Source organism: Bombus flavifrons, chromosome 6 (assembly GCF_040668555.2).
Source record: "Bombus flavifrons isolate JBK064 chromosome 6, iyBomFlav1_principal, whole genome shotgun sequence".
Taxonomy (NCBI): domain Eukaryota; kingdom Metazoa; phylum Arthropoda; class Insecta; order Hymenoptera; family Apidae; genus Bombus; species Bombus flavifrons.
In genome coordinates, this window is record NC_138447.1 from 11605035 (window position 1) to 11632365 (window position 27331).

At 45.3% G+C, this 27331-nt stretch overlaps 1 protein-coding gene across 3 annotated transcripts in view; it reads left to right on the top strand.

Moving 5' to 3' along the window:
- The first annotated feature begins 747 nt into the window (after nt 1–747).
- LOC138180910 (irregular chiasm C-roughest protein) overlaps nt 748–27331 on the top strand; it is a 176803-nt gene continuing 150219 nt past the window's right edge. For 2 of the 3 annotated variants that reach the window (XM_069115261.1, XM_069115263.1), the window contains exon 1: nt 20471–21423. In XM_069115261.1, the coding sequence (XP_068971362.1) occupies nt 21296–21423 (128 nt within the window). In that variant the 5' untranslated portion in view covers nt 20471–21295. Of the gene's footprint in view, nt 867–20470; nt 21424–27331 lie in introns of those variants that run through there. The other variant, XM_069115262.1, reaches the window with a different exon arrangement.

Here is a 27331-nt window from a genome sequence, read left to right on the forward strand (position 1 = left end):
TAATAGCTCTATTTACACGACGCTTGAAGTTATTTCAATACGCATACTGCACGGGCAATCAGGACGCGCGTTTTATACCGCGAAAACTCATTTCATGCATGTACCACGGTTGTAACATTGTTTCGTTTATTAGTGGATCAATGCCACGCGCAATATCGCCAGATTTTACCGTGGCAATCGCGCGACTGCCACGGAAATGCAATTAATTCATCTCTTTCGCCCTTTTGCGTATTGTCGCGAACGTTGTCGCGTTGTTACGATCGGAAGCTCGTTCCTAAATGAACGGTGTTCCAGCTTTCTATCCTCCGTCGTTTTGTTATTATTTTTTTAATCATTTTTCTCTTTCTCCCTCTTCCTCGCTACCATCCCATTTCTTTTTCACTGCTTCGTTTTGCGTCGTGTTTCTTTTTTCTCGCCTTTTTCACCAGCTACCACCGCTTCAATGGACTTTCGATTCTAATTGAAGCTGGCTTACTCGCGCGAGCCGCGAAACACAGAAATGCTTATAAAATTTCAATTAATCGACGCCCGGAGGGCTGAGCGTTGCTATTTCTGGTCGCGCGTACGAAGGTAAAACTTTTCGATTACGTAATAGGATTACCAGCTGCTCCAGTTATCATCGTTGCCGCCGTTTTATCGTCATTACGGACCAACAGCTACTTTCGCCAATAGCCAGATATCTTCCACGGTACCCTCCTCCTAACGAGCTTGCAGAGAGCGCGTAGACAACGACTGTTTCTGTGTTACAGGGACGAGGACCGCGCTGCGTTGTTGAAAACGAACCGTTCCACGGAAGACCCGCTACGGCATTTCCTACGAAATCCAACAGAAATCCAATCCTCGTCATGGAAACGTTGCACTTTCAGGTAAGCTCCTCATCATCCTGCAGCGAGACAAGTTTCTGAATTCGCAAATTGCGGCCCGCCTGCAGATCCTCCAACCGAATTCCAGTTTTCGTATTATTTACATTTTGCACGTAAATGCCTCCTGTCTCTTCCGAAATGAGAGCTCGAAAATACGCATGGCGCTACTCTATTGCGAGAACTTCTTCTTTCCTTCGCTTCTTTGATACATTTGGAATATGACATTATGAGAATAACCGTGGAGGTCGGATGACACGCAAAAGGATTTTCAACTACAATATTTGGGTAGGTTTTCAGCCACGGTTATCGACAGAAAGACAGACATCAGCTTTTTTATTCGATCTAGATCGTCGAATGACTCGTTACTCTTCGTTCGAGACGTCTCACGCTGAGGCATCTGAACGAGGATTCAGGACAAAGACGAAGAGACGCATGTTGTAATGTGCAGTTTGTTCGAAAATTGATATCAGGGGATCCGACGCGAATAAAAATTTGTTTATCAAATCGTTTTTAGTATTTTCCCTACTTCCTGGCTCAGTTGAAATATCTTCTTTCCATCGCTCAAAAATATCGGTCACCTGCGATCGTCTCATGAAAACCTACCTTAAGAACAAATTCTAATACGTAATGAGGATCGTGCGCTTGCGAAATTCCCATCGTCTTTACACTCTTGCGTTTTTCTCGACACACGTTTAGGATACTTGGCGTAAGTTCGGTTATTAGTTTGATATTGGCGAGTGCGGTGGAAGAATTGATCGATCGACGATATAAAAAAAAAAGTATGATTAATGGTAGAAGCTAGTGACGTATGGGTGATAGGTACTAGGTGGAAGTTAGCGCGCGTGTGGCTTTTTTGAAGGACATAGCTTACCTCGGCTGATCTAAATTACTTTTCGAGGATATATGCACGTACTGTGCTCGAAGCGACGAGTTTACCGCAAGTGCTTAAAACGTCGTCCAGCGAGGTTTAATGCATGCACGGACACGTGTCTTCGTAAAGTACTGAATCAGATCAAAACTGCCGGAATGGTTATTGAGACGCTTTGGTGAGTCAGGATAATGCAACATCACGAGCAAAAGTTCGATCGTGTTGAATCAGGAATATTCGAGGGTTTGATACCGACTGGAAATAGTTTTTATTTAATACTCACGAATTAAAGAAATATTTGCCTGAATTTATAAGGCAGAAGTGGACATTACTGTTCGAAACTTTGCAAAGTAACTAACCTGTGTTCCAGCATTTTTAATCTACTTTTTACTATTAAACGACACTAGTCTGTGTTTGACAGATCGCACGTGTATTGTTATTTCACACCTGTCGATTATATTTCAAGAGTGCCCAGTTAACTGAATCTCAAATAGCGATTATTTGTATAAAATATTTGCACTGCGGAACTCAATGGCTAGCCGTTTAAACAGTCCGAACACGTTTAAACAAGATCTTCCCATCGAGCTAGACCATCCTTCGGTTGATCTGACGCGAAACCATCGTCTCGCTTCGTTGAGTTCTTCGTCCATCGTCGATCAAACCTGCGTTATACACACACACACGTATATTCTTTTTACATACGTGAAATGAACGGCAGATGTTACACGGTTTAATAAAATCGCTGAAACGAGGAAAACAGAGATAATTCGGGGCGTTAAAACCATCGACATAAATCTTCTCGAACGATTTTTGCAATTAGCCCAGCCCATACCGTTTGTTAACCGGTTCGGTAAAATACGACGGAACTTTCGGTGAATTATGTCTCTCCAGGTTGGTCCTGACGATCTTTAACTAAAACTTCTCTAAGGCGCTAGAAAAGATGCCGCTTAATTCGCTCTACAAATTAACCTCTCTTGCCTCGGTAAATTCGTAATTAGAACACCGTTACGGCGACGAGCTACAGCCAAAAAAAAAAAAAAAAAAAAGAAAAGAAAAGGAAAGAAGATGACCGTATGTATGTTTCTCGGTCGCGAGACTATGCCGATGATCTTTGGCAGACGACGCGACGCGACGCGGTTGTCCTGGAGATCCACGATCGATAAATCTTTGAAGAAACGAGAAGGAAAAATGTCTCGTGTTGTTAGACGATCGCGAGGGGATATAAACGGAGGGATCACGAGAGAGTTGGGCGTCGTTTCAGCGCTCTGAATTTCCATTTAAACTCCTAATTAATTTTCATCGCTCATACGGCCTGAGCCAGTGGTATTTATTACATGGTTTCGTGGGCGGAGCGCAAAGGTTGTTTCTCGAAGCTAGGCGGTTTCGTGAATCGTAAATAAAATTCGTCGCGCGATATTATCGCGTAAACGGGCTGGCTGGACCGGCCATTAGTATTCTTTCGGATTACAGAAACGTCCCCTGGTGTGTTTCTCAGCGGCCCTAGGGTATAATACCCCCTCCCCCCTCTCGATTAATGGCGAGCAAGCTCAGAGAGATAGATTCTTCGGTTAGCGTCTTAATGAATGCTCGTGCGAGCCTGGTGGGTTCGTGGTTCGTCACAGGAAATACGGGAGGATGAGAAGGAAACAAATAATCGAGCGACAGGAGACGCGCGAGGCGCAGGGGAATCAGCAATGAATATTCAAGCTGATTATTTTGCAGTTATTCATCGGTTAAGTTCGGGAGACGAGACTACCAGCAAGTTAGTTACAGTGGCGCAGTTAAGAAGTTTGTCGTCTCGTGCTCCACTACGGCAAACCGATCCTGGATTTAACCAACCTAGCGGAACCGCTTAATTTATCGCGATCTAATATCGCGACAACGGGACCCAACGCGGGTACTAGCTTAAGGTTCCACGGTATTTCGTTGTATGTCGATCGACATAGGCTAAGAAGACAATGAGGTTGAACACGCGAAACGAAGGTAGAGCGTTCGACTTTCGTCGCGGAACAGGCATCGAAGTAGCCAGGCATATCGGTGCAGTTTCGATGTTAAATTCAGAGGCAAGAGGGACGAGATGCACTCGAGACGTCTCCAAGGTGGAGACTAAAGTTTCTCTTGGCTCCGAGGAGACCCTTCTTCCCTTTGAACTCGCTCACCGGGAGTAAATCATGGATTTAGCGCATGGGCGTAGGAGCCGCCCGATCGTCGACTGGCTAACCGGTTCATCGTATGAGATGGTGCTGCTTGTTTGTTTCTACTTCGTTATCATTGTTTTCCTTCTTTCTTCGCTTCTTTTTCGTCATGTCACGCGTTGTTTTCTTTTTCGACGCGATTAGCAAACTAACGAATACCAGAGTTTATTCGGATCTCGTGGAAACTTTGGAAAAAGTGAGGGGAGAGAGAGATAATTCCGCGCGCGCTTTTTGCGAAATTCCCGGTGGAAATTTTATTTTCGTACGTTTCGAGAAACTCGCGGCTCGACTGTATGTCGTATAGGTTCGTTTGGAGAAGTTTGAAGCGGCTAGAATTGAAAAAGTTGCGGCTCGTCTCCGCGGTCGAAGCTACGGGGGATTTTAATAATTCGCGAGGTGACAGAGGGCCAGGTAAAACGGAAAGTGAACGAAAGAACCGTTCCAAATGCGACGAAGCTGGAATAGAAGAAATCAAAAGTTAGCCGGAGCCAACCCTCTTCGCCTTTCCCATCCCCCCGGCGACTGTCACCTCGTATGAAACAAGTAGCGAATCGTCTATGCACAAGTTCGAAAACTACGTGGCGATGAAAGAGTTTACCTTTGGGGATATTCGTTCTAACTCGACGTGTTGCAAAAAAGAAACGGAATGGGAAAAAGCTACGAAAGTAGAGCACACTGGACGAGTTTCGTCGAGTAATTGACGTATCTACTCGTGCGGCTACTACGTTCAAGGTGCTCGATATCGTAGTACGGTGCCTGAAGTATCGCGAAAATTCTGTTGGTCATCGCTGTTATTTATCGAAACAAACAAGAAAGGAGCGGAAAATATAGGATCGATAAAAAAAGAAAAACCATACATATATTATAAAAAAGGCACGAGAAAAGCACGGAGCTTCTGGTGGTAGCATTTTGTCTTTTGAAAACACATATACATACATATGTATGCAAGCGCACACGTACGAACGCGTATCCACGTTTCGACTGAGGTATGCACGCGTAACAAGCGACGTAAATCAACGGGAAAATTTGTATCGTGCAGAGTCCAGGATTCGCGGAGATCCCCGGACGAGACAGAGTTGCGGAGAGCATCGACGTTATCCCAGAAGAGGCAAATCGATTCGATCCGAATAGAGGAAACCCGGTCGACTGCGAAAGCTTCCGTTCGCTTTTCGATCGGTGTTCCTTTTTGTTTGAAACTTCCCGCCCGAACCTCCCTCTTTCATCACTGACTCCCCTCTTCCTGTCCGCTGTTCAACCATCCGCCCCACATCTCCTCTATCTTTCTCTTTATCCAAGAATAGCTCGACTGCCATAATAACCGCGTGGAAAGAATACACGAGAGGAGAGTAATTTCTGCTCTGTGAAGAGTCGCGTCGCGATATATATTCATCCTCTCGGCTCTCTCTGGCTCTCCTTCTCCCATCTCTCTGGACTGCTGGCCCGCTCGACCGGCCCCTACCTCACCCCATTGCGCGTTTGCGCCCCTCTGCCACCTCTTTGCTGGCTGCAGTCCACTGTTTGTCACCGCAGTCTCTCCGGTTAGCATTGTGCTCGCTTTTCCCCTTCTTCGCATTTCCCTTCCCTCTGGCCCGCACCCCGATCTCAGCCCTCTTGCCGCGATCGTTGCCGTCGTTCCTTCGTTCTCTTGTCGTCTGCGTTACGTTTCTCGTTACGACTCTGTCGTTCCTCCCTGACTCCCCGTGTATTTTTGGGCGCGGACCCGAAGAAACGGTTCAACGACCCCATTCGTCCCCGAACTGGGACGTGTACGTATGCGCCGACTGACGAGCACCGAGGAAAATCGTGATTGATCGTCGTTTTACCAACCACGTTTTCGCCAGGCTTGCCCTTAACGAGGCCTTGATACGATTCCTTGCTTCTTGCGGCCGACTATCCCGCTTCGACGCTTCTATCGTCGTCGTCGTTCTCAACGCCCGACGAAAAATAATCGCCCGATTTCCACACCTCTACTAATTAGGCGGAAGTCATAGTTATGATCCGAGAAATCCACTGATTGGTGTTCTTCGATCGAGTAGAATCCCGCGTCGATCGAATCGATCATCGATGCAAATAATCTCCTTTCACATTGTTCCTGGTATCCTGGCGATTTAGTTTTGCTTCACTTTTGAAACGCGTTTAAAAGTCGCTTATCCCCGTTGCTTAAGATTGTCCCAAATATCTTCGGTTATCCAAAGTTCCACCCTTCCGCTTTTTAATTTTATTCTTCGACGAAATTCTACGTAAATCCGAATTTTCTTTGGATTCGGTATTTTTAGACTCGGAAGAGGAAATGACGAGAAATAAAGGGTTTCTTTTATTCCATTTTTCTTTGTCAGCCAACCTCTTCTCCGGTATCGTTGAACGTGACGATTTCGACGATTATAGTCGTCGCGGTTACATTGCTCGCGTGTAGACAATTTAACAGTTGAAAAAAAGAAAGGAAAGGAAGAGTAGGGAAATAAAACGTGGCGACATTGCAAAATCACCGCGCCCACAAAACCGTCAGAAGTTAGACAGGCATCATGGAATTACATCTAACTTGGCGAAAAGCTGGGAAAGTCTGCTAGTGGCACTTTTTCCGCGTGCATCGCGATTTCTCCACTAACACACGCAAACCGGACACGTAGCGTGTTTTCTAAATTTTCCTCGCTGCCGAGCTGCTGTCACGTAACCGATAAATAATCCCCGATTCTCTCGTTCGACGATGACTGGCGAGAAAAAGAACACCGAGACGAATCGTACTTGCTCGTTTCCTCCACGTATTTGCGATTTGCATTCTATAAACGCGCTCGTCGCGAAAATTATCGTTCGTCGCTAACGTTAGCAGTCCCGGGAAACGTGTTTCCCTCGAAATTTTCCATCTCATCGTCGAGTGTCCATGTCTATCATCGCGATACAAGTGGTTTCTCAAATATTTGAGTATGACTCCACTCGAATATCTTTCCCCCGTTACGATACACACGTGTATTTTAAAATATATGCGTTTCATCCAACCGAAAGCCATTTTCAAATAAAATTCATGATACCGCGGGAAAGTCGAGCGAAATCAACTTGTACGAGAATGGGTTGCATAATTAAAATCCGTATTTTCAGCTTTGGGCGGAGTCATGCGCCTCGCTATATGAAACGCAAAATTGATATTATGGGTCGTTCGCCCGTCACGATGACGAGTAATTAAATTCCATTAACGTGTATCTAAAGATACGAGCATAAAGTAGAACTTCATTTTGAATTTTCTAGCCGAAAGTGACGTTTCAGTGATAACGTTGCCTTGTTCTTACAGTATAGCAGCGTTGTAAGCTCAAACATCTTAACATTCGATCTTGCAGTGTGATCCAACCTATCGTATGAGACACCATTGATCCTTGTGAGTGAACTAATACGATGCTATTTATTGGGTTGGCAATTAAGTGATTGCGAATTTTGTCATTAGTTGGTAATGACACATTGTTGTCAACCCAATAAATCTAGCAAGAAATACCGTCAGAGAAGTTAGGGTTATTTGAGTCAATGACAAGATATTATATAAGAACTAATAAAATAAACAACAAAATAATTTTCAGAAATAAAGTAATACATACGTACTATTAAATGATGATAATTACAATTAATAAATAGATGTTACGTTCTGGTAAAAAAACTATGATCTTCTAGCTTGCAATGTATGTATTATTTGTATCGCGCTACAAATAATAAGCTAGTTAACCTTTTAATAATAAGCTTAGATTTTTCTATTAGAATTCGGCGAATTACAAGATTAATGGCTTTACCCATTCGTTTCTGTACCAAGAACAACGTATGCTTAACCGAGATATTCCTAACTGAAATTTATTTATACTGAAGAATATCTAATACGAATAAACTTGTGTTATTTATTTATTTTTCTACCGATAATAACGTACGAGCAAGATATTGAAATATGAGGTCCCAATTTGAATCGTTAAAGGGTATGCTGCGGAGAGTAAATCGATAAGATTTCACGTTTCAGTGTCTCGTCATACGTCCATTCTCCGAGTGAACGTTCCTTCGCGGACGTGGTACCGATCGCGAAACAGCGTGCCGGCCACGTTTATCGATCTAGCATCAGATTAATGCGGAGGGAACAAGTGTAATCTCGTGCATGAAGTCCGCCGCCGCCGTTGGCCTCTGCCTGTCTCTTTTCCGCCGGGGATAGAGGGACGTAATTCCGGGTCTGTACGCGTTCCGGACAAATTGACCCCATAGTTTAATGGCGCGCCGAGTTTCGAGTAGTTGCGCCGCGCCAGATAATGGAGTCCCGGGCTATATTCGAATGATAATATTCGAAAGGCGGCCTCTGCCTTCTATTTCGAACGAGTGGAAATGGGTCGTGGCGGAACCGCTTCGTTGCCGCGCCATCGTCGATGGCGAAACGGACCGTAAATGACTCGTATAATCGGATCCGCCGTTAATTCGTGGTCCTGAAAGCAAGGATAACAAAACGACCTGACCATCGAGGTTGGTACGTACGCCCGCACGTAACCTTCCTCGTTCGATTTTCGAACGTCCCGATCCAGAAGATGGTTGGAGAAAGGAAAAATAGGTCGGCGAATGGTTTTCGTTCGGCTAGGAAATTGAGAGAGGATGAAGGTGGCACAACACATGCCGCTTTTTACGAGGACATTTACGATCGCAGGCGATTCGCGTGTACAGTTTTTTATACGTTCAACGGTACGAAGGATAAAGCATTTAAGAGTGGTGTTTATGGATTCGAATCGAACGATAATTTGCCGTGGTTCGGTTCGTACGCTCGTGATCCGAAGAATCGTTAGATGTTCTCATGTAGTGGATGTTAACGTGTGCACGTGTGCAACGAGCGAAGGGAAAAAGGAGAAAGAAGCAGAAGGCGCAAAAGAGAATACCGGCTAGTCGTTCGTCGAATGTACGATACTTAAATCTCGATAATCACGATCGGTCGGGGAACTTGTATTTCTCGGCTATCGACGGTCCCGATCGTTAAATCCACGTAGGAGGCGAGAGAGAAAGGAAAAAAAAGGAGAGAATAGGGGGAAACAAAATGGTCTTGCTTAATAACGTGCACGTAATGAAAGTAACAGAGGTAGACGAGTAGCATGCTTGATAAGAAATACCTTTGCGAAGAGTTAAGAACGATAGAGAGAGAGAGAGAGAGAGAGAGAGAGTGAGAGAGGATGAAAATACTGAGGGCGGCTGCCGTTTAACCTCGACGAAGAGAACGAGCCGTGTAATCGGACTGTCTACTAATTCAAACTACTTAACACTCGATAGACGTACCCCGTGGAACTTGCGTTGCTAATTACTTCGGAACTTTCGATAACTTTGATTATCCTTTTGAATAATTCCATTAAAATCTCGTAACTAGACCCCTCATAGTTAATGCATACGCGCTGCGTCTCGTGAACGAATCATACGCCGACCATTACGTTCACTTTCATCGAACAAGTTGTTATTAAACTTGAGTGACACCGATGAAACTGCTACACTTCGAACTCAAACCCGTATCTTCTGCTTGTTAGACAACTGCTTTAGCCAATTAAACTCTCTTTCTCTCTCTGTCTCTCTCTCTCTCTCTCTCTCTCTCTCTCTCTCTCTCTCTCTCGAATTGTCGACGAAATTCCTTCGCAACAAACAAAGTTCAGTATGTACAACGAGGAGCAAACTTTATTTTGTTGCCTACGAGACGAGGACTCTTCAACGTCTGCCGGTTATGTTTTAACACACCTCACGCAGCTTATCCTAACCGTTCTAATCACCGATTTAGCATCGTTTCGCCGTTTCCGTCGCATTTGCCGCGTCTCCCCTTTCTGTGTCCTCCTGTTTAATTTAATGACCAGCAGATAACGATTTAACGTGAGATATTTTAAGCAAATTAGTTTTCGCAGAAACGCACCGTGTCATCTCGCTCGAGGGTTAACGGTCGTGTACTTCGATCGAGCTACGCGGCGTAATGTGTCGCGCGTGCACGCATAGAAAATCAGCGACGACGCGTACTTATGGCAGCACACAGTTCGTTCCTCGTGACTTGGTCCCGCTACGCGTCAAAAGAGTTCTTTGGAATTTCGATAACGGGCACGGATCACGCGACCACCGGCATGCACGCAAGGACGAGGGTGGCGCGAATTTCAGGGGAAACCACGCTCTCGTCCGCATCTCTGGATCTTCTCGTTCGGAAATAACAGTGATCCTCGACAAAAGAGCCACGCTTCTCTCGATATACCTGCCTCGAATTTCTGGCATTACGGTATCAAATTGCAGCCTTCATACCCGTGGCTTTGATCCCGCGTAATCATTTTTCCCTTCCCGTTTCTTTTTTCACCTCTTTTTTCCTTTTACCCTTCTCCCTGCTTTCTCTTTTTTTTCTCTCTTGTTTCGTGGAGTTATCACAAAGGAGAATCCGGCAATATCAGTGTCCACGGGCGCTTATTAATAGGCGAACATCGAAACAGGGAGAGGAGAAGCAAGCGAGACGAGAAGGAAAAGAGGGTCACTGACGTGTCCCACTAAAAGAATTCATTAACGCGGAAACCGCGCGACGGTGACCGATCAAAGTGTCCGTCGTTCCTTTCAAAAATCGTGGTTTAACTTGTTATCGTACCTCTGTCGTGCCACGTGCACACAGATTTCCCAGAACTATTATTTTTTGCTTCCTTTGACTTGCCCGACTTTCGATTCGATCCTCCCTTTGCCTCTACCAGGTACACTTTCCACCAGGCTACCTACTAACGACTTCAAGATCTGTAACTCTTTCTTGAATTGGTAATTTATTCGCCAACACTCTTTCGAAATAACGTACAGTACCGAGAAGTTGCCGACGACGAACGTAGAAAGAGAATGTTTGATTCGCGACGGGCGTTGATAGAAAAGGGGGCGAGGCCCGTCGCGAGGGGTGGTAAAAGAGCAAGGGAACTGCAAATAGAGTGTGGCAGGGATAATTGCTCTCGTGATGTCATGGCATTTATCAAATCCACTCCCCGAGGCTTGTTCGAACCCCTTCCGACCAACTGCCCCGACCAGAACAAACTCAATGCTTTCCTTCGCCTTTGCCAACTACCCTATCGCAGCCCTTAACGATAAGGCCAATTCTCCCTTCGACGCAGTCGGCCGATCGTTTTCTCTTTCCTCCCTCCATTTTTTTCGCGTTGTTCAGCCGTCAAACTTTCGTCCTCGTCGCTTATTCCGCGATTAACGTCGCTACGTGTCACTAGAAACCGAGATGGCGTCAAACGAGCCATCTGGTCTCGGAAAATTTGTGAAGGCTTAAGAAGACAAACGGCTACGCTGTGTCTTGCTACGTAACGAATGGCTGCGCCCGACGAAAGTGTATAAAGACTCGGTAACGATTTAGATTTAGAAGAATATTTCTCGAGAAGAGACTGCAGGACGCGTTACATATCAAACAGTCGGAGTCTTTCATGTCCTCGACTATATGCGATCTTCGACGTTCTTTGCCGAGTATGGAAACTGAAATTAGTCAGATCGACGAAGACACGTGTAATTCTCATGCAGCGAAATAGTTTGGATCGCTTGGAAATTTGGCAAGTTTGAAAGTGTCGTTGGAAGGGAATGCGCCAACCATGGTCAGACTCGTTTTAACAAGTAGTCACGGTCGACTATCGACACCGGCTTCCTTTCGCTCTGTCGCCCCACTTCCAGGCCAGTTTGTTCGAACCGTTTCACCTGCGATTCATTGGCGTCACGTGCTGCCTTCAATTAAGATACAGAGGAACGTGTTCCCCGCTGATATTAGGATCAGGGATTAAAGAAATCGCGCACGGCTAGGCTGGCTTGATTGGTGGAGCAAACAAATGGTTACTTGTGCAGAGAGATTCGTTTCTAGATCGGATGAAATATCTTCTTTGTTTCGAGGAAACAATTATTAATTGTGAAGGAGATTTTCTTGGATTATTTCCAGCAGAGTGGAAAAGGTTAATCCAGGAAGAGTTAAAACAATTCCAAAATAAAAAAATACTGAAAAGTTGTGCTCGTTCCTATTCCGATTCGTAAATATAACTATTTCATCTAATAACGAAAATGCGTATACTTTATTTTTAAGATTTTGCCATGGAATGTGACTGTATTACGTTAGAAACCAATCAGACCTACATAGCTTCCATTAGTCAACTTTCCAGTCACGAATGGGACAATGTAAGTTGACAAATCTCGACTACTACTGTTCGTAGATTATATCAAGTACGCATCTTTAATAAATTCACGTGCACATTTTTCTCCTTGTATTACATTTTCTTTCGCTTATTTCAAGCAAGCTACGCTCTCGCTACATTCTCACAATACATTCCACTCGTGTCCATCCAAAGCCTCGAATAGCCAGCGCGCTCATCTTTCCTACCCTAACTCCAAATATGTACTTTCAGTCGTTCTTCTTCTTCCCACTCATCCTGAAACTCACAATCAGTATTTGAAATTCGATACTCGAAACTGATCCGAAATAAACAGTACAAAATTCCCATTTCGACAGTCGTAATATTTTTCAACAGATACATTTTTATACGATGATCGGCACTCGAAAACGATTCGAACGATTGCAATATTCTCGAACAGGGAGAACAGCATTAAGCAGAGCTATTAAAAATGATGCTCAGCCCATTTTTCCCCTCTCATTAACATGGAGTATTCGCGTGATTCGCGCGTTTCCACGATTCTCGGCCGTGCTGATTTCGGATGCTTAATTGAAGTGGACGTAATTGGTTGGAGCGAGAAAGGAAGTTTCCGGTCGCGGAACAATGGAGAACAGTTCCAATACGACCGCATTATCTGACATTTAGTCCCGACGAGTTGCGCATCGCTGCTGTAGCTTCGATCGCTTTCTCGTTATTCTATTGCACGTTTGCGATTGGGCATCTCGCTGGATCTGTCGATTGATAATTAATCTACGGTTACCCCGAAGATACCTGGGGCGTAACTTCTTGATCGGTTACCGTAGAAATCATGTTCGTTGTAAAATGATTTCGCTCGTGAAACAGGATTTCTCTTGATCCACGTACGCTCACCGAAAATTCATATTATCGACTTGTTGTATCGTAATACGTGTCAAAAATCGGCAATTTTTAAATATTTGAAAAAATTAACTTTGAAAACGAGCTACTTATTATCATAGCAGTATCATAATTCACTCTGAAAATTATGCTGTATATAACAAGAATAACTTTACAACTCGATTACTAAATTTATTGAAAAGATCGAAACGAGACGTACATATGAAAACATATATTTTAGAAAAATCCATTTAAGAAAACAAAATTGTTAAATTGTTCAAATGGTTCTATAAAATGGAATGAACCGTTGAATCGTTGGTAGTACTTGTAAATTAGGAGTTGTCGCTATAAATGTTATGCCACCGTTTGTTTATGTTCGCTACGTTTCGCGTAGTTATGCAGTAAATGGTCTCGACGATATATGAAAGATTATCTGGATAATGGGATAAATAACAGGACAAAGATTACGAAGTAGTCACTGTAGTAGCACTCGTGAGTGTAGATTATCGCACAACGTGACAAATACGAATGGCACTCGTAGCGCGTAGCAACGAATTCTCTTGCCATCTGCCATAATTCGAGCCGCACGACTGGTGGAAATGTAATTTTTTTCACTACTGTCTTTATCTCGTCATGCATTATTCAAGAGGCTTGGTCGCGAAAAAATTCGCGAGGCAACAGGTTAACGGAACATACGAAGCTGTAAAAACGACGAAAAAAGAATAATACATAATCGTGAGGAGAAGGAGGGGGCAAGTGAAGGATCGTTTACAGAGTTTTAAGAAAGACTCGAGGGGTTAAAAATCTGAGACAAATACATTACCACCGCATCTATAACCGATGAAACGGCCACTCGAGAAACTACACAAAGTCGTTAAAGAAAACTCGCGGACAAAAGTAATAAGCGGTTTTATCGTCTACTCGATGCGAGCGCCGATTGGCTTTTCAACTTTATCGAAACTACTTTCGAGTCGTAATATTAATTTCGACTTATCCGGAGTTGAGCTGGAACGTCTGTGTCGCGCGGAGCGTCTTTGGCGCGAGGAAATGGGAAACGATTAGGAGAAGAGGCGAGCGGAACGGTTGTCTCGCGCATAAAAGTCGGGAACAGAACTGAGCGACCCTTTTGAACGCAATAATTCGACAAATTGGTATTTCTTTGAAAGCGCGCCACCGAGCGCGTCGCATCGGGGAATGGTAGGCGAATAAAGGGATGGATAAGACGGCGGTAAGAGGCGAAGGCAAAGGGAAACGCGAAGCGTCTCGAGGCCGACAGAAACGGTAGGCAGAAGGAAGAAGCTCGAAACGTATCCAACGCCACTCGACACAGTTCTCCAGTCGAGAAGAGGGTTGTAGAGGTGGAAACGAGCGACGCTGAGTCGTAACATTGCCGCAAGAGATCGCGGTGAAAATGAAATGGATGAATCGTTGGCGATATATCGTTACGGAAATCGTTTTCCCGGCTGTCGATAATATAACTTTCAATAAAAGCTAGGCCATTGTTCGTGCTCTTGATCGGACGAGAATAGAAGTAAAAAATGAAAAAAAAAAAAAGAAAAAGAACGGAGTGTAAAGATGAAGAAAAAGCTGCTATTGTTTCTCGCAAAGATGCTACGATTCGGTGACTTGAACAAAACCGCGTTTATTCGTAGAACGAAGTTTTCCTGACACGCTTTTTACCACTTTTTATATACGCTATTCCTTCTCCTCCTCGTTTCTTTCTCACCACGAGAAAGAAAATAATGGTTTCTCTTTGATAAAATGAAAACTGCTCTTGGCGCGCAACGCGAGTACGTTGCGTACGTTGCGTGAGTACGATCCGAATCTGTTTTTACAGGATCGCTGCCGCGATGTTTGCTATCGACGCCGGTAAAGGATTACTACCACCGAGCTGCGAAGCCTCAGCGCCAGGCGGAAATTCGGTTTAATTCCTCCCCGAACACATCTTCGCCCGTTAATTAACTTGCAGCGGTGTAACTTCCATGAAAATGCGGCGCATTAATAAAGCTTATATCAATAGACGATGATAACGAAAGATTCCGAATGGAGATACACGTACGGTCCGCGTACGGTATCATTACACATATTTGAGCACGGTAGAATAATATTGACTAGAGAAAATTGCGAAAATCGCCGATTAATAATTCATCGTACTCGACGAACTGAATGGTCCAAAGTCAAACAGGAAAAACGGAAACGATACGAAAAGGAGAGAAGGAGGGAAAGAAAGTACGATAGGCGAGAGGAATGGTTATTATAGGTGCATTAAGGACAACCACAAGTTGGCTTCTGAATGATCGTCTCTTCGAATACACAGCACCGAGAAAATCTGTGAGAATTATTCAACGTCGAAATGCACGATCAAATTTATGTCGGCCTCGGAATACGCAGCGAAGCGTGATACACGAGAAAATGTAGTTAGGAAATGGCGTGCATGCTACCGAGTGACGACAAAATAGCTCGATTAAGAGCCTATAACCCTACAAGGAAATATATATTTCTCCCCTCTATAGCTTAGCGTTATTGGCTATCATCCCCGTTTCAACCTGAAAAGCTTCGGAAATGCGAAAGCTCCTCTTATCGGGAATAAGAAATCAAACGTATCGTAAAATAAATATATATTCGGCACGAAATAACGATGAATTTCGAGACAGATATAGATCTTTTCGCATAGGATCTGGAAAGAAAAAGGGAAGGGACGAAAAAATCCATGACACTGAAAAGGGAACGATCGTCGTGTTAGGAATCGATAAAAGTCAGTTTCGTTCGCCCTCTGATTTTATTATTTTGGAGAAAAGAGCAGCAGCAGCAGCAGCAAGCTTTCTGTAGTCGAGACCAAGCTCGATTGAATATCCAGTGCGGGGGTTGATATTGCGATCGAACGTGGCCCGTAATCGAGTTCTTTGGTTCCATTCGTTCGGTGACATTACGATGGCTCCGTTGCAGAGCAGATCTCGAATTATCAGAGGCTCGAATTTATAATATTATCGGAAAACACTCCGATTCTCTCGGGAATCCTGGTACCTCTTATCTCGATAATACGTTGGCCAGTACGTTAGGTGTCCTGAAGGACGCCTAAACACACCTACGTAATCACTCCAACTATTGGCAAAGATTAGACACGAATAAAAGCCAATAGTTTGGCATCGGACGAGCCATAAACATACTTTCGTATTTATCCAGAAGACACGGGATGCATCGATTGAATTCACGTGCGACCGAGTCGCGAACGAAATTTCAAGTTGGCCTTCTGCCACAATGGCAATATGTCCGAGCGTTTTTTCGTTCGTCGACTCGTTTCTTGCCGTCCAAGTCCTTAGGCAAATACGGACGAAGTTTATATGGAGGCGCGTGCTGCAAAAATCCTTGTCCCAGAATCACCGTGGCTGACCACGTTTCTCGTTCTTGCCGTCTACCCCTCGAATAGAGCGATTTCGAGGCGTGACCTGGAATTTGTCCGACTTTTGAAATTTACTCCGGTGTACGTCGCGCCAGGAAAGAAAAATTCTTCATGGAATAAGTAGTTTTAAATCTGGCTTACGACTAACGCTCTCCTGTAACATATTGTTCCAGTATAAATTCGCCGTTTTAATAGGCGCGTCGCGATATTTCACCGGCGGTTGCGCCGGAACTACCGGATATACAGGGGATGAACATTACAAATAACGATCCACCGTCGTGACACAGGGGCAACCATTAATTTATGAGCCCGCGAATATTCTTGTTAAGAAAGTTGAATAAAAGATGAGCGAAGAAATGCAGCGATACGAATGAAGACGTTCCTTCGTTAGGAAATGTGACGGCTGAACAGGACGAACTTGCGATTCTCGTTTCTTTATTAATTCTTCCTTTATCGTGGAACTCGTAGAGAAATTGTTAGTATCTTAATACGGTAGCTGGTGAATTTAATAGAATCAAATTCTGTTATCGATAAAATCGATGTTAGGTGAATATGTCAAGTCATCGATTTACAAACCCTGCTAAACGGTTCTGTCGTCACGTTTGTATCGATTGTATTAATCGTCTATGATGATGCTTGTCTGACGGGAGATATCTTGGTGATGCTGGGGTGCCCGGAGCAAAACAGGAAGACGACGCACGGCGCTATCTTTTTAAATCATTGGATCGTAGATGGAGAATCTACCTGGTACAATATCGCGAATCGATCTTAAACGCTTGGACGGCGTGGCAACGATCGTTGAACGTTCCCGTGATGAAATCTCTGCGTGATCTAAAGTGCACCTTCTAATGTATCGAGTCACGTTACACGTTGCATTACAGCGGAACGGGCGCACTCCCGAGGCCCGCAAAATGTTTCTGGCACGATCGGTTTTAATGGCGTCGCTCGGGACCACTTTTACGCTCTGCCTGTCGATTTCCACGGTACGGAGATGAATAGTACGGGGAAAGATGGAACGGAGGGCAAGCAACAAGAGATATCGGAACAGATTTCAAAGAAAACATCGAGAACAAGCAAGAGTGACGAGTGAGCAATAAACAGTTTGAAAATTTAAATCGTACGAAACGTTCGGGCGGATACCATTAAGTCGAAGAAATTCGCTCCAAGCATCTGTAATATTTAAGACTAAGTTGAGCTGAACGAAATACGTAGTATTTTTCCACGAAGGAACAGTAGAAGAAAGCGAGAGTTCTCGGTGAAAGCTGTTAGACTAACAAGCAGTTGTCACTTTTTATAGACGGAAGCGGAAGCGTTCTTCGCATTTATGACGGAAAATCGTGCAGCCGCGAAGCGATGTTCCTCGTGTTTGTCACCTGACAAATACCGGTCGAATAAAAATTTCCTCGTCGTTGAAGAAAATCGAGGAAGAAGTCTCCTTGTTACGAGAAATCGAATGGGATTAAAAAGAGATTGCGTATTAAATTAATTGCTGTATTAAAGTAACAGAATTTTCGTGGCATTACGTCGTTTCTTGTGACGTGGTCGTTACTTTCGGATAATTACTCGTCGTTTCGCGCGGTTCATCGGTTCTATGTCGCTGAAAGCGATAGCTAGGTGGCTGAATGATTTCTAAGGACTGGCGTGTAGGTGGGTAAAGGGTCGATATTCCCGTTGGTCGAACGCGCGACAATAGCAAACTTCGAGGTCGTCGCCTCGGATCAATCCATTAATACGGCACATTAGAAAATCAATTAAGCCGCAGTCCCGCTTAATCTCGTGTCCGAGGATTTGCCTGGTAACCTCCCAGCCAGGAAAAGGATGGAGGAACTCCACGTCGTCGAGAGCTGACGGTTCTCACCGTTCGGGGCAAAAAGAGAGAGTGGTGTTCCAGAAGAGATCGAGACTTAACCTTACTCTCTCTCTCTTCCTCTCTCTCTCTCTCTTCCTCTCTCTCTCTCTCTTTCTCTCTCATCCTCTCTTCCTTTATCCCATACATTTTTACGATCCCGCAGGAGTTCACTGCGCAAGCGTTGTTCGCCTCTTACGAAAATAGAAGAAGTAAATCACTTCGTTGCTCGAGATTTAAAAAGGGAAATTATGCGGTAAAAGAGAAAAAGCCAGGAAATATGAAATTGCGTTTAATTAAAGAAACTATCTAACTACATACGTCACAAAGATTGTCGCAGATTTGATTTCCTCTAATCATTATGTTGTTGTTTTACGTTCGAAAGCATCCTATTATCGGTATTCTGTCTAACAAGACAGACGCACGACAGACATCGAGTCAGTATCCCTCAATCAATTGATACGGCTGGTAACATTTTAATCGAGAAGACCAGGATCGATAAGGTGCAGTGTCCCGATCGAGTGTATTGACAGTATTCATGAGGGTGAATTTCAATGAAACTGGTTGCTATCGCGAACGCCAGAGTTGCAAGTTCAGATCCCCTGTCGCAGTACGCGGCGCGCGCTCTTCCTTGGCCTCCGATATCTCTGTGTCTGCATCGCAGTACGCAAACTTGGAAGATCCAGGCAAGCTGAGTGCATCATTACGGATTAATATCCTCTCGAGGAAACACGTAACCTAGCACTACCACTTCTCGTTATCACCGTCGGTTACGTCAAACGAAATGTCATTTTACGGTTCCCTCTACCGTCTCATGGTCCTCTGTTGAAGTCTGGCTACTACTCAAACTAAATTAAACAGGATCGTGGGTTTCTTCTAAATTCTTAACATAAAGTTTTCAGATTAGCCGACTAACCTTCCAGGCGAACGGCGTTCCTTTTCAAAGTAAAAATACTCCGACTCTTTCTTTCGTTTCGCTTTACATTAGCCGACGTTGATCTATAAATATCCTGGCAAAATGAAATTTGAATTACAAAAAGAAAATCGTAAAACGGATAACATCTCTATTTGTCCTCGAACGGTGATTTCGAGCCATTCAGTAGGAATCGAAGCATTGCCCGTCAGGCGTTGTCTGCCCTTACCATCGCGTATGAATGTAAAATATTCAACGGCGCGGAGTTGCCGGTTACGAGATGATATTCCCTCTAGACAGCGCGTAACACCGGCGTAACTCTCGTTATCATCATCGTCGCTGTCGCTGAAGAGCTTCCCACTGGCACGATCCCCGTCATCGTCACCGTCGACGTCGACATCCCTGTCATTCTCCTACCTATACGCGTTTACCTACATTTCTTCCTGAGGACGCATGCCGCAGGATCGAACGGCGCACGCGCGCCGATCCTCCCGTTACAAGCGCACGGCCAAACGATACCGAATGTATTCGAAATTTAATGACGAGCCTCCGTACGAGTCAGACACGTTTTGGTCCGAAGGAAGCGGCCAAGTATCCTTGCCGCGAACGTTGACAAATATTTGTCGATGGCAAACGTTTACCCTTCGGCAGAGCGAAACCTAAGCTCTAAAGACATATCGCGCTCAAGGCTGCGCTATTATACGAGCAAACTTCTACCCAGCCTGTTTGACATTCCTCTATGTCCACCGAGCAGACGCTAGGAATTCTCTTGTCCACCGTCTTGTCCAACGCTCGAACAGTACGCCACGAGGCGCGAACGTAGTTCGAACGGGACATCTCGGCTTTCGGTATTTTCATCGGTAGTCGCGGCGGTTCATTTAAAAATCCCACGAGCGGATCAGCTGGCTGTTTTTTAACCTTTAAACATTTCAAGAACATGGATCATGGTATACGCTGTATACGGTACAATGGTGTCTGTACGCCATCAGTGGCGTAGACCGTAGTAGAGGTCTCTGCACCCCACGGTCTTCGTTATCCCGTACGTACTTACCGTACATTTCACGGGGATACATTCCCGCAGGAGAGCAGTGCGCCTGCGCGAACGCGCCGTGTCTACGTATCTCTCTCGTACCGCGTGTCGCTCCCTTTTCGTACGGATTGTACCCCTTGCCCTCTCTACCCCCACGCGAGAGCAGCCCGCCACGCGACCATTGCCCCCACCAGAAGCGTGAGCGTGTGTCACGCTCCGGGTAGCTCGGTGCGTGCCCATTAGAAGGAGGGGGTAAGGGGCGCGTGTGCCCTACGCGAGGCCAGTGGTGGGGTGCAGTTGCGCGACCAGTGGTGGGGATGCAAGTACGCTCGACGAAGAACTCGCGAGTAGTTTCCTACCAACTCTCGCGCGAGTCGGATGACGGGTTACTTATGTCGAACTCGTTCCGTTGACGTCGTAGCTCCGAACAAACAATCGTATTCGAGCGAGCACGAAACCACGCTAAAGAAACTTGTTCGCCGATCGGACGCGTCACTTACCGTGTTCTCATCTTTCGTGTTGTGCACCAGTCTTTGGATCTTTGCCTCCGTCCGTCAGTAGAAACGCGTAGTCGTCGTCGAGTGCGATTTCGTGTGACCCCCATCGGTACGATCTACGGAAGACACGCGAGTGTGAGAAAGTTCCGCGACGCGAATGCCGTGATGCTGCACGGTGGTGGCGGAAGAAGATCGTCGGGGCCGCTCGACACCGTCTCGATCGCTTCCTCCTGACAGTATGAGCCTCGTGCATCGTCCTCGCCGATGAGATAGAGTGGCGTACCCGCTCCTGGGACGATGTCATTGCAGTGATTTACACACACGACACAGTGGAGAGGTTCCGATTCTCGAGGTTTTGTGTGAATGGATCGGGACTACGTCGCGGACAAGTGGCACTGAAGTGAGAAGCGAACAGTGTGTCCGCGACGTCGGATAGTGATTTGCGTACAACCATATAGTGAACCGTGGTAACTCTGTAACACGTGTGACAGTTCCCGTGAGGGATAGAGCATATCCGGGGTGTCGGGAGGTTGGCTAGCGAAGGAGTTGATTTCGGACGTGGCTGTATCGTGTCTGTCTGTCGTGAGATTACATTCTCTGATGATCTGGTTAAGTCGGTGCCGGTTCAAACGCCGATCGTGTCACGTTATGCAATGTTGATATAGTGCGTTAAACGTTGATTTCCAGTGAACAATGGTCGGATTCCTCGCGGCGTACACCATGGATTTCTCTATTTTCAACGCGGTGCCGACGCGACGCACTACGACCAGGGATAACACGGATCTTGCAAGAAGTAGATCGAGACGACACACGACCGGCAGGTAAGTGCAACATTCTTCTTTAATCAGTCAATGCGAATGGTTATCGGCGTTCTTGTTGGTTTAGAGGGTTAAGACTGTTATTGCGGCGTTACGCCAATGTTCCTATATATACTGCTGTGGTATTTTGAACGGGAATTCCTTTCCGGACAAGTAACTCCATTGACAATTCTCCGATACTCATTCTCGTGGATATTTTGGAGCGCATGTGTAGTCGTAGGGAACATACGGCACACCGTGCAACCGCGTGCTGACATACACGTGATAGCAGAACGGTACTTGAGAAAATCTCACGTCATTCGTAGTCTTTCAGACGATCGAGGAATATAAAAACATATAAAAAGATATCACCCGATCCAGTTACCGCGTTCGTTCGCCGATGGTATATAAAAACGCGAAATACACGAAAAACGCGCGAGAGGTCTTTCACAACAACGATTTCCGGCGGCTGGTACAACGCACGTTCGTGCCGCGCGTGTTAAAACATTCACGCAGGATCGATATTCAACGATTGTCGCGATACGTGACTTGGACTAAGGTATATGGGACCGAGCGTAGAGATTGCGTTTTCGGTGATTCCAGGACAAGGGATAGCGAGACTACGACAGGGAGATAAATGTAAGGCACGCGTCGTTATGGTATCGATTTCTGTGTGGAATAGGCTGGCGCTGCATACAGGGCGCGGGAATTAAATGGCGCGCAAGGGAATTTAATGCCATTAGCCTGCGAAGAAATTTACGCGGTCGATATGAAAACGCGTAGCCCGTTAGATACGCCACGGGCAAGACGTGCTTTAGATTTTCGCCCCGTTGATTAATGGTTGCGTTAATGCTTGGCGTATAATTAACGAGAAGAAGGATTTGTCGAAAACGATCTCGCCAATTTTCTACGTGCTCATCCTCCCACTACTTCGATGTACGAGAAGACGCGTAGTCTCTCAAGGGAATAATCACTTCGCCGTGTTGTCGTCAAATATTTTCAATTTGCCCTATGGAACGGCGAATCGAAATTCCATGGAACGACAAATTTCAATTGACAGATATATATATACACGAGATATGTCACACCGTGCTTCTAGAGTCTTTAATAAGCGCTGCACGTAGATACGTCAAAAATCCCTGATAAGCTCCTTTGGAATCGTTTTTGAAAAGGAATCAACGAGAAAGCTCGTATCCGGAGCATTTTATTGCTTCAATAACGAACTCACGTCGGTCGTTTCAGCTCCGTAGAAAATCCTGAGTCACCGGATTACTAAAGCAGTTTCACGGCAGCGTGCACGTACAGAGATAGGAGAAGATACGTGGTGCGCGCGATGTGTTTCGTCCGCGTCAAAGCCACCGGGAGTTGGTCAAATTTTAATTTCATTCGTTCTCCGGCCACGATATTAAACGACGGCTCGAACGAGGGCATCGTGTAATCTCACCTTAAAGATACAGGATTAGGTCTGGCCGCGTGCGGTGAAAAAGCCGCGGGAGCCTTGAATAATTTCAGAACAAAGGCAACACGAAAGCTGCGGTTGTTCTCGGCTGTTCGCCGCCGCGTCAGTGTACCCTTTTTGCTCCGGGGCCACGAATGTCAATGCGTCCTCTGCGTATCGCATTTGCCTAATGCTTGAAACCCTCATGACCCGGCATCTCGTAATCCGACCGTGTATTTTAATTGGCTCACCGCGGCTACATTTTCGGTGACGCGACACGAAATGACGTCAGAGAAGATGTAACCCTAGTTTTAATTCCTTCGTTGTACGACCCCCAGCTTATTTCATCCTCTTTCTCCGACTCTGTCTCTCCCCGAATGCTTTTCTTTTTTTTTTGTTCTCTTCAAATTCGCGTACTTACACGCAGTACTCGTATGCGTAGTTCCTTCGCACAATGGCGAAACACGGACGAAGCTCTCTGTAGCGCTCGCGTCTCGCAATCCCATAGTTTCAATTGTATTATAAGAAAAAGGAGTTTTTCGAAACATCGACATTTTTCCCGCGTAGCTGAATTTCTGCGCGAAATCAACCGAACAAACGAAACGAAAGGAGATAATCCAATTTTCGTTACCGCCAGTTTTATCGACGTATCGCCGTATTAACTTTCGCTTTTACTTTTTTTGAAGCCGCGTATTGTTCCGGCGTTTCGATGATAAAAAAGAGGCAAATAAATAGGAAATAGATTTTCAGGCTGAACCGAACCACCGGGTACCCATCCTGTGTTCTCCTATGTACACGAGGTCGTTATATCATCTCCTTTTTGTCGATTCACTATTCCCGACCCAAAGAAAGTCTCCGCGTATACACGAGATTGATTAACAAAGTTCTCTTGTACTAGCATCATCCGTACATGGATGAGAAGAATGGATGAATGCAAATAAACTCGTCGTACGAACGCCAATAACGGATCATACGTATTGATAAGTATATTATCCACCCATTACCGCTTCGAGAAACATCCATTATATTTTCTGAAAATTTTAGTAAAATAGGACGGTACGGTACCGAGTGGTGTAACAACCGTAAGGATTATTATTATTCGCTTTTATTTGAAAATAATAAGTCACGTCGCGTAAAAATCAACAGGGCGGTCAATGCTGATGAGCGCGATACCCGCGCTTATCTCTCCGAAAGCATAAATATTTTCATTTTCAATACAGCAGATTGGTTTCACCGCAGCACCTAGTTATTTACAGTCGTGTCGCAGAAAAAATAAAAAATAACAGAGAGACAGAGACAGAAAGAGAAAGATAGAAAATAGGGGAAAAGCTCAGAGAAACATACGCACAGGGCTAGAACGATACAGAACAGAGGAACGAACGTAATACGCAAGGGGAATGGGATATTACTGGGACATTTTAACGGGCAACAAAGACTCGTCTCTGCTGAAAATTTGAACTTGGATACGACCCTCTCGTTTCGCGAAAACGCGCCCTGCCCCGTATCACCCCCAATACGATTGTAAGGGACGATGACACGCAGTATGCTCGAATCACTGTGCCAAATCTCGTGCTCTCGCGAACAGGAGCAATTTCGAATCGAAAATAATCCATTTATCTCTCTCGACTCGTGGATATTCGGAACTCTCTTGGCCAGAGCCAAATCCTTTCGTAGGCGTCTCTCGGCGAATCAAGTTAGGAAATATAATCATTTAGGAGAAAGAAATAAAGACAGGGAAGGGTGGGGCCAAAGTGAGTGGGATACAAAAACGAAGTTGCTCGTGATAAAACAAGGAAAAGGAAAACGCGCCCGACGTACTCGAGCGTCGAAAGTTTGACCTGGTTTCGCGAAATTATCCCTCCATTTGGCAGCGATGCAGTCAAAGGCTTCCGTTGCGCCGTAAAAGCTTACGAAAAGAAGGGTAGAGGAAGCACGATGCGTCTGAAAGTAGTAGAAGTGGAAGCGGGGTTTACATTTCGTCTGGAACCAAACGAAAGGAATCGTAAAGTAACATATGTCGTCGCAAAGCTAACGTAACGTCGGTAACTTGGCAATTCTTTTATGGTATAGACAAACGGTCCAGCGTCTTCCTACTTCTTACTGGCCAGGCTGTTACTCTGTCACCAACGTACAATGCATTGAAAGCTACGAAGAGCAAAATTAGAACGAAACGTTCTATCGCGAAACTCTGGTCATCGTGAAAATCATCAACTGCGTAGATACATCATTATTGGTGTTCGATGGGCGAATGACGGCATCCTACAAAGGAGTATCGAGGATTGGTGATACCATGGATACGCCATTTCGAAATCGAAGGGAACTCTGTGTGTTAGCGCGTTATTAACACAGCTCAAATTCGCCTTAACGCGTTGCGTTTCTAACGGCTGCGTATTTCCGCTGTACAGAATTCGAGCTATATAGAACGAGAGAGAGAGAGAGAGAGAGAGAGAAAGACAGAGACGTGTTGCATAGTTGCAAAACATTTCATTGGTTAGGCCGAATGAAACGTTGTCGGAATATCTAACGCGGTGGGAACTAGCGCGAATTATGTGCGGATTTGAATGATACCGATGGAAACACCGTTGCGAACAGAAGTTACCGAAAGTTGGAAACCACCACCGCGATCGAGCCGAGTAAGGGAGGTGTTGCATTGGGAACGAGAAGTTGCATCGGCCTGATCGAGCGCACGAAAACCTTCGGTTTGTTATTTTCGGCCAGCGAATTTGTGAAACAATTTTCAACCAGTCAGCGATAAACAGGTTAAACTGTGTTTGTAACTCGAACACGATCTTCCTACCTGCTAACTTTAATTTCATTCCGCAAATTGTTTCAATTCTGAACATCCGTTAACGGGTAATGCGTATTCTCGACGAGCTTCGCCGAATCTCTCCTCTTCTATCGATATATCCCCCTCCTATTCATAACGTCGAGGTCCTCAAGAACGTACCGAAGAAGTATCTGCACCTTACTACCGTGTCAGCGTTCACGATATCATCGATTGAGTTTCGTACGCGTCCCGTATCGTGATCCGGTTGCCGGATATTTCGAGCGTGGCGAAGAGTAAAGAAAATCGAGCAGCAACGAATGGAAGATGGAAAGCGGAAGGATGGATGGAAGAAGAACGCGGAAGTAGATCGACGGGACTATCGAAAACATTGATAAACGAAACATTATGAAGACGGCCACGTTCGAGCGAACATTATATTACAGTAATTCGGTGGAAAGTGCGGCAAGGCGACGAACCGTGAAACGTCAGACAGAGAGAATGAGAAGCAGAGAGAAGCAATGGGAGAGACTGAGAGGGTAAAGATCGGTGGCGATGTTCGGGCCGATTTGTCTGCGTAAATTCACGGTCTCGAAGGAAGTAGACGATGATATAACGTTAGAGAAGCGAAAGGCCGGCGGGGTAGTGAGGCCACGTAACTCTTGGGTTCGCTTTGCCAGGGTTGCCGGTGACCCAGCAACCTCTCTTCTTCCCTGCCTCTTGGCCCAGCCTCTTTCCTTCGTCTTCCGTGGTCGATCGATTCGCTAAAAGTAAATAAAATTCACCCCTTCGATTGCTGGCGTAGCAGGCCGTGGGCGTCGGTGTAAGTGTCAGTGCTAGTTGTAATGCAATAAATCAAGTCAATGGAGAGCCGAAAGTCATCGAACAACCGAGGTGCACCTGATTCTCGGTTTCGCTTCGCGCACCGCTGAACAAAGAGAGGGGCAATATCCGCAAATAGGTTTTTGCCACTATGGTAACCATCGATGATTCTTCTTGTAAAAGCAAATCAAGTAAAAGCACATAAAAACGGATCCTCGGCATGGTCGAGTTGACCCAGCTTGTTAAGGTTCGAGTTTAAAAGATGTTTCGTACCGCGTCACGTTTACTGGCTCTTTGCTACTTTACGATCGAACAGACGTCACTGTTGCGCCGTTTTACTTACAAAGTCGTTTCGATAGTTAGGCCTTAAAGGGCAACGAATTCGTCGATGGCCTAGATGGCTCAATTGGCTCAATCCTTCGTCGGAGAACGAGCCACGTTTATATCTAATAATTCAACTGATTAATTTCTTTTCTTCTGGCGGGGCAGGCTGCTGTGTTTTTCCTTATCTCGGTCTCTCTCTCTCTCTCTCTCTCGCTCTCGTTCTGTCTTTCTACTCGATTGTCGAGGAACTTTTCTTCCAATACTACGTTTCCAAGTAACGAATTTACCTAGGTTATTCCACGGTGCAATCCAGTTTGGCGAATTGAGTTTTAAACTTGATTACCGGGCCGACAGATATTCTCCAATATTCATGAAACACTTGTTCAACGAAAACCGCGTTATGAGGCGAATTAATTTCACACACGGTTAAAATACGCGCAGGCCCATCATTTATGGATTAATAATAGTGAACTTATCGTCTATTTGTCAACGTCACGACGCGTTAGGATTTAGCACAATTTTTATAAGGAGCTTTTAATATCCGTGCATTTCGCGGCAGACTGCGCTCGATTTCCGAGCTCGTT